At 42.7% G+C, this 8622-nt stretch overlaps 1 protein-coding gene across 1 annotated transcript; it reads right to left on the bottom strand.

Moving 5' to 3' along the window:
* Positions 1–439: 439 nt before the first annotated feature.
* On the bottom strand, positions 440–7982 carry LOC105437372 (putative ankyrin repeat protein RF_0381). The gene is made up of 8 exons (XM_030988145.1): positions 7924–7982; positions 6461–6594; positions 6219–6289; positions 5570–5987; positions 5130–5296; positions 4536–4700; positions 4239–4319; positions 440–478 (listed from the first exon to the last, which is right to left on the bottom strand). The coding sequence occupies exons 1-8, from the start codon at positions 7980–7982 to the stop codon at positions 440–442; spliced, it is 1134 nt and encodes a 377-aa protein (XP_030844005.1).
* Positions 7983–8622: the final 640 nt, after the last annotated feature.

Genomic DNA, 8622 nt, shown 5'->3' with positions numbered 1-8622 from the left:
ATTTTAAACAAAAATTGTATCTATAAAGTACATACAAAACAGCATTGAAGTCTAACTAGTGTTATAATTACGTATGGTTATTATTGGCTAAACAAAATCGAATTGGTCAAGTCTGAACAAATAAGGTAGCCTAATATGACTAATATTCGCTTTAATGAATTTCAGTACTTGTTATTCTACATGCATGTATTAAATACATCAAGGTAGATGAATTCGACATGAAGTGTTTTTTATTATTTTACCTTGTAATTTGAACGGTCGATGAATAAGTCAGCGATGCTTTGGTACCCTAGGGATGAAGACAGGTGTAGAGGTGTCCACCCATTAATGTCTCCTGTGTCAGAAAGTGCTCCTCCTGCCAGAAGGACTTTAACGACATCAAGACTACCATTTTGAACAGCATGGTGTAGAGGAGTCATACAATCATTATCTCCTTTGTTCACCTCAGCTTCTTGGGTGATGAGATATTTGATGACGTCTAGATGACCGGTAAAGGCAGCAATTTGTAATGCAGTCCTACCGTCATTATCTCCCTCATTCACATCAGCTTCTTGACTGATGAGATATTTGATGACGTCTAGATGACCGGCAAAGGCAGCAATTTGTAATGCAGTCCTACCGTCATTATCTCCCTTATTCCCATCAGCTCCTTGACTGATGAGATATTTGGTGACATCAAGATGACCCTTCTGGGAAGCAATGTGTAATACAGTCCTGCCGGCATTATCTCCCTTATTCACATCAGCTCCTTGACTGATGAGATATTTGGTGACATCAAGATGACCCTTCTGGGAAGCAATGTGTAATGCAGTCCTGCCGGCATTATCTCCCTTATTCACATCAGCTTCTTGACTGATGAGATATTTGATGACATCAAGATGGCCCTCCTTGTAAGCAGTGTGTAATGCAGTCCTGCCGGCATTATCTCCCTTATTCACATCAGCTTCTTGACTGATGAGATATGTGATGACATCAAAATGACCCTCCTGAGCAGCCTTGTGCAGTGGAGTCCAACCGGCATTATCTCCCTTATTCACATCCGCTTCTTGACTGATGAGATATTTAGTGACATCAAGATGACCCCTCGAGGCAGATTTTTGTAATACAGTCCAACCTGCATAATTTCCTATATTCACATCAGCTCCTTGACTGATGAGAGATATCGTGACATCAAGATGACCATTGAAAGCAGCCATGTGTAGAGCAGTCACACCTTCTTTATCTCCCTTATTCACATCCGCTTCTTGACTGATGAGATATTTAGTGACATCAAGATGACCTTCCAGAGCAGCATAGTGTAATGCAGTCCGACCGTCATTATCTCCCTCATTCACATCATCTCCTTGACTGATGAGATATGTGATGACATCAAGATGGCCATTGAAAGCAGCACTGTGTAGAGCAGTCGCACCTGCATTATCTTCTTTATTCACATCAGCTCCTTGACTGATGAGATATGTGATGACATCAAGATGGCCATTGAGAGCAGCACTGTGTAGAGCAGTCGCACCTGCATTATCTTCTTTATTCACATCAGCTCCTTGACTGATCAGATATTTGGTGACATCAAGCCGACCATTGAAAGCAGCCTTAGTTAGAGCAGTTTTACCTGCATTATCTTCCTTATCCACATCAGCTCCTTGACTGATGAGATATTTCGTGACATCAAGATGACCCCTAACGGCATATATGTGTAATGCAGTCCAACCTGTCTTATTTCCCTTATTCACCTCATCTCCTTGACTGATGAGATATGTGATGACATCAAGATGGCCATTGAAAGCAGCACTGTGTAGAGCATTCGCACCTGCATTATCGTCTTTATTCACATCAGCTCCTTGACTGATCAGATATGTGATGACATCAAGATGACCCTCCTGAGCAGCCTTGTGTAGTGCAGTCCTACCGGCATTATCTCCCTTATTCACATCCGCTTCTTGACTGATGAGATATTTCGTGACATCAAGATGACCCCTAACGGCAGATATGTGTAATGCAGTCCAACCTGTCTTATTTCCCTTATTCACCTCATCTCCTTGACTGATGAGATATGTGATGACATCAAGATGGCCATTGAGAGCAGCACTGTGTAGAGCAGTCGCACCTGCATTATCTTCTTTATTCACATCAGCTCCTTGACTGATCAGATATTTGGTGACATCAAGCCGACCATTGAAAGCAGCCTTGTTTAGAGCAGTCTTACCTGCATTATCTTCCTTATCCATATCAGCTCCTTGACTGATGAGATATTTGGTGACATCAATATTACCTTCCTGAGCAGCCACATGTAGTGCAGTCCTACCGCCATTATCTCCCTTATTCACATCTGCTCCTTGACTGATTTGATATTTGATGACATCAAGATGACCATTAATGACAGCCTCGTGTAGTGCAGTCCTACCGGCATTATCTCCCTTATTCACATCCACTTCTTGACTGATGAGATATGTGATGACATCAAGATGACCCACCTGAGCAGCTTTGTGTAGTGCAGTCCTACCGGCATTATCTCCCTTATTCACATCAGCTCCTTGACTGATCAGATATTTCATGACATCGGGATGACCATTGAAAGCAGCACTGTGTAGAGCAGTCACACCTGCATTATCTTCTTTATTCACATCAGCTACCTGACTGATGAGATATGTGATGACATCAAGATGACCCTCCTGAACAGCCTTGTGTAGTGCAGTCCTACCGGAATCATCTCCCTTATTCACATCCGCTTCTTGACTGATGAGATATTTCGTGACATCAAGATGACCCCTAACGGCAGATAATTGTAATGCAGTCCAACCTGTCTTATTTCCCTTATTCACCTCATCTCCTTGACTGATGAGATATGTGATGACATCAAGATGGCCATTGAAAGCAGCCCTGTGTAGAGCAGTCGCACCTGCATTATCTTCTTTATTCACATCAGCTCCTTGACTGATGAGATATGTGATGACATCAAGATGACCCTCCTGAACAGCCTTGTATAGGGCAGTCGCACCTGAATTATCTTCTTTGTTCACCTCAGCTCCTTGACTGATGAGATATGTGATGACATCAAGATGGCCATTGAGAGAAGCCCTGTGTAGAGCAGTCGCACCTGCATTATCTTCTTTATTCACATCAGCTCCTTGACTGATGAGATATGTGATGACATCAAGATGACCCTCCTGAACAGCCTTGTATAGGGCAGTCGCACCTGAATTATTTTCTTTGTTCACCTCAGCTCCTTGACTGATGAGATATGCGATGACATCAAGATGGCCATTGAAAGCAGCCATGTGTAGAGCAGTCGCACCTGCATTATCTTCTTTATTCACATCAGCTCCTTGACTGATCAGATATTTGGTGACATCAAGCCGACCATTCAAAGCAGCCTTAGTTAGAGCAGTGTTACCTGCATTATCTTCCTTATCCACATCAGCTCCTTGACTGATAAGATATTTGGTGACATCAAGATGACCTTTCGGAGCAGCATAGTGTAATGCAGTCCAATCGTCATTATCTCCCTTATTCACATCCGCTTCTTGACTGATGAGATATTTCGTGACATCAAGATGACCCCTAACGGCAGATATGTGTAATGCAGTCCAACCTGTCTTATTTCCCTTATTCACCTCATCTCCTTGACTGATGAGATATGTGATGACATCAAGATGGCCATTGAAAGCAGCACTGTGTAGAGCATTCGCACCTGCATTATCTTCTTTATTCACATCAGCTCCTTGACTGATCAGATATGTGATGACATCAAGGTGACCCTCCTGAGCAGCCTTGTGTAGTGCAGTCCTACCGGCATTATCTCCCTTATTCACATCCGCTTCTTGACTGATGAGATATGTGATGACATCAAGATGACCCACCTGAGCAGCCTTGTGTAGTGCAGTCCTACCGGCATTATCTCCCTTATTCACATCAGCTCCTTGACTGATCAGATATTTCATGACATCGGGATGACCATTGAAAGCAGCACTGTGTAGAGCAGTCACACCTGCATTATCTTCTTTATTTACATCAGCTACTTGACTGATGAGATATGTGATGACATCAAGATGACCCTCCTGAACAGCCTTGTGTAGTGCAGTCCTACCGGAATCATCTCCCTTATTCACATCCGCTTCTTGACTGATGAGATATTTCGTGACATCAAGATGACCCCTAACGGCAGATAATTGTAATGCAGTCCAACCTGTCTTATTTCCCTTATTCACCTCATCTCCTTGACTGATGAGATATGTGATGACATCAAGATGGCCATTGAAAGCAGCCCTGTGTAGAGCAGTCGCACCTTTATTATCTTCTTTATTCACATCAGCTCCTTGACTGATGAGATATGTGATGACATCAAGATGACCCTCCTGAACAGCCTTGTATAGGGCAGTCGCACCTGAATTATCTTCTTTGTTCACCTCAGCTCCATGACTGATGAGATATGTGATGACATCAAGATGACCCTCCTGAACAGCCTTGTATAGGGCAGTCGCACCTGAATTATCTTCTTTGTTCACCTCAGCTCCTTGACTGATGAGATATGTGATGACATCAAGATGGCCATTGAGAGCAGCCCTGTGTAGAGCAGTCGCACCTGCATTATCTTCTTTATTCACATCAGCTCCTTGACTGATGAGATATGTGATGACATCAAGATGACCCTCCTGAACAGCCTTGTATAGGGCAGTCGCACCTGAATTATTTTCTTTGTTCACCTCATCTCCTTGACTGATGAGATATGTGATGACATCAAGATGGCCATTGAAAACAGCCATGTGTAGAGCAGTCTCACCTGCATTATCTTCTTTATTCACATCAGCTCCTTGACTGATCAGATATTTGGTGACATCAAGCCGACCATTCAAAGCAGCCCTAGTTAGAGCAGTGTTACCTGCATTATCTTCCTTATCCACATCAGCTCCTTGACTGATGAGATATTTGGTGACATCAAGATGCCCGCTCGGAGCAGCATAGTGTAATGCAGTCCAATCGTCATTATCTCCCTTATTCACATCCGCTTCTTGACTGATGAGATATTTCGTGACATCAAGATGACCCCTAACGGCAGATATGTGTAATGCAGTCCAACCTGTCTTATTTCCCTTATTCACCTCATCTCCTTGACTGATGAGATATGTGATGACATCAAGATGGCCATTGAAAGCAGCACTGTGTAGAGCATTCGCACCTGCATTATCTTCTTTATTCACATCAGCTCCTTGACTGATCAGATATGTGATGATATCAAGATGACCCTCCTGAGCAGCCTTGTGTAGTGCAGTCCTACCGGCATTATCTCCCTTATTCACATCCGCTTCTTGACTGATGAGATATTTCGTGATATCAAGATGACCCCTAACGGCAGATATGTGTAATGCAGTCCAACCTGTCTTATTTCCCTTATTCACCTCATCTCCTTGACTGATGAGATATGTGATGACATCAAGATGGCCATTGAGAGCAGCACTGTGTAGAGCAGTCGCGCCTGCATTATCTTCTTTATTCACATCAGCTCCTTGACTGATTAGATATTTGGTGACATCAAGCCGACCATTGAAAGCAGCCTTGTTTAGAGCAGTCTTACCTGCATTATCTTCCTTATCCACATCAGCTCCTTGACTGATGAGATATTTGGTGACATCAATATTACCTTCCTGAGCAGCCACATGTAGTGCAGTCCTACCGGCATTATCTCCCTTATTCACATCAGCTCCTTGACTGATCAGATATTTCATGACATCGGGATGACCATTGAAAGCAGCACTGTGTAGAGCAGTCTTACCTGCATTATCTTCCTTATCCACATCAGCTCCTTGACTGATGAGATATTTGGTGACATCAATATTACCTTCCTGAGCAGCCACATGTAGTGCAGTCCTACCGGAATCATCTCCCTTATTCACATCAGCTCCTTGACTGATCAGATATTTCATGACATCGGGATGACCATTGAAAGCAGCACTGTGTAGAGCAGTCACACCTGTCTTATTTCCCTTATTCACCTCATCTCCTTGACTGATGAGATATGTGATGACATCAAGATGGCCATTGAAAGCAGCCCTGAGTAGAGCAGTCGCACCTGCATTATCTTCTTTATTCACATCAGCTCCTTGACTGATGAGATATGTGATGACATCAAGATGACCCTCCTGAACAGCCTTGTATAGGGCAGTCGCACCTGAATTATCTTCTTTGTTCACCTCAGCTCCTTGACTGATGAGATATGTGATGACATCAAGATGGCCATTGAAAGCAGCACTGTGTAGAGCAGTCGCACCTGCATTATCTTCTTTATTCACATCAGCTCCTTGACTGATGAGATATGTGATGACATCAAGATGACCCTCCTGAGCAGCCTTGTGTAGTGCAGTCCTACCGGCATTATCTCCTTTATTCACATCCGCTTCTTGACTGATGAGATATTTCGTGACATCAAGATGACCCCTAACGGCAGATATGTGTAATGCAGTCCAACCTGTCTTATTTCCCTTATTCACCTCATCTCCTTGACTGATCAAATATTTGGTAACATCAAGCCGACCATTGAAAGCAGCCTTGTTTAGAGCAGTCTTACCTGCATTATCTTCCTTATCCAGATCAGCTCCTTGACTGATGAGATATTTGGTGACATCAATATTACCTTCCTGAGCAGCCACATGTAGTGCAGTCCTACCGCCATTATCTCCCTTATTCACATCTGCTCCTTGACTGATTTGATATTTGATGACATCAAGATGACCATTAATGACAGCCTCGTGTAGTGCAGTCCCACCGTCATTATCTACCTCATTCACCTCAGCTCCTTGACTGACGAGATATTTGATGACATCAAGATGACCCTCCTGAGCAGCCATGTGTAGTGCAGTCGAACCGTATTTATTTCCTTTATGCACATCAGCTTCTTGACTGATGAGATATGTGATGACATCAAGATGACCCACCTGAGCAGCCCTGTGTAGTGCAGTCCTACCGGTATTATCTCCCTTATTCACATCAGCTCCTTGACTGATCAGATATTTCATGACATCGGGATGACCAATGAAAGCAGCATAGTGTAATGCAGTCCAATCTTTATTATTTCCCTTATTCACATCAGCTTCTTGACTGATGAGATATGTGATGACATCAAGATGGCCTTTGAAAGTAGCACTGTTTAGAGCAGTCGCACCTGCATTATCTTCTTTATTTACATCAGCTTTTTGACTGATGAGATATTTGGTGACATCAAGCCGACCATTGAAAGCAGCCTTGTTTAGAGCAGTCTTACCTGCATTATCTTCCTTATCCACATCAGCTCCTTGACTGATGAGATATTTGGTGACATCAAGATGACCTTTGTAAGCATTCATGTGTAGAGCAGTCTCACCTTCATTAGTACCCTTATTCACATCCGCTTCTTGACTGATGAGATGTTTAGTGACATCAAGATGACCTTTCAGAGCAGCCACGTGTAATGCAGTCCAGCCGTCATTATCTCCCTTATTCACATCCGCTTCTTGACTGATGAGATATTTAGTGACATCAAGATGACCATTGAAAGCAGCCATCTGTAGAGCAGTCTCACCTTCATTATCTCCCTTATTCACATCCGCTTCTTGACTGATGAGATATTTAGTGACATCAAGATGACCTTTCAGAGCAGCCACGTGTAATGCAGTCCAGCCGTCATTATCTCCCTTATTCACCTCAGCTCCTTGACTGATGAGAGATATGGTGACATCAAGATGACCCTTCTGAGCAGCACTGTGTAATGCAGTCCAACCGTCATTATTCCCCTTCTCTATCTCAGCACCTTGGTTTATGAGATACTTAATGAAGGTTCTATGGCGTTTCTTCACCGCATTGTAAACGTGTGTTTCCATCTTTGTATGTCCGTTATATGTTATAACCCTTCCTTAGCAGATTTCTGAAGCTTTTGATTTTACCCCTCAATCCTGCCTCGTGAAGATGTTGATTTCTGTCCTCCATACTTGAAGGAGCACCTGTTTACCAAACATCGTAATCTAGCATAGTTCCTTGTAATGTTCTTCTTCTCTCTTAATTAACGTTCGACTTCGGAATGTTACGATTACGATTAACAATCTAAAATTGTCAAATTCGTGTAGCAGATAGTCCCGTTGCATTTTGCGTGTCACAGGCATAACCATACACATACACCACGCTGGGTTCCCTTTTTTTTCGCAATGTACAGGTTTTTTTTATATCGTTTCCAACACGTTCCAAAGTCCTGTGCAGTGAACTAAATCGTTATTCGTATATCTGTTATTCCTATTTCACTGTTAGCCTCGCTCTTTCCTCCTCTTTTATTTTTCTATTTTTTGGCAATCATCGACGTTTCAATAATTATAAAGCGAGTGCATTTTTTTTAACAACCCCTTCCCTTCCCTTTCACTCTAAAATAAATGGTGGAAATGTTTGTTCTGTTCGTCTCTTTCACGGAGACACACATTCACGTGAAACTACGACGAAATATTTTCAAGGAGGGATAGCGTCAAGCCCAATTAGAAGAAACATTCCATGTTTTTCATGACACAATTTGTAGTGAAGAAGCATTTGCCGCCTAATGACGTATCTCGAAATTAAATTACTTACTATGCGTGGAACACGCTGATTCCTAACCTTTGATAATTTAATTAC

The sequence above is a fragment of the Strongylocentrotus purpuratus genome, unplaced genomic scaffold (genome assembly GCF_000002235.5).
Source record: "Strongylocentrotus purpuratus isolate Spur 01 unplaced genomic scaffold, Spur_5.0 spur5_scaffold_17, whole genome shotgun sequence".
NCBI classification, from domain to species: domain Eukaryota; kingdom Metazoa; phylum Echinodermata; class Echinoidea; order Camarodonta; family Strongylocentrotidae; genus Strongylocentrotus; species Strongylocentrotus purpuratus.
The sequence above is the reverse complement of the archived record's forward strand: the minus strand, read 5'-3'. Positions and strand labels throughout refer to the sequence as shown.

What these genes read in the sequence shown, in the direction of transcription:
- LOC105437372 (XM_030988145.1), bottom strand. Translation starts at nt 7,982, where the DNA reads ATGTTTGGTAAACAGGTGCTCCTTCAAGTATGGAGGACAGAAATCAAC. An exon ending in CTTTCAATGGCCATCTTGAT is followed by an intron (nt 4,701 to 5,129) that starts GTCATCACATAT and finishes CAAGGAGATGAG; the next exon opens with GTGAACAAAGAAAATAATTC. An exon ending in CTTTCAATGGCCATCTTGAT is followed by an intron (nt 479 to 4,238) that starts GTCATCACATAT and finishes CCGGTCATCTAG; the next exon opens with ACGTCATCAAATATCTCATC.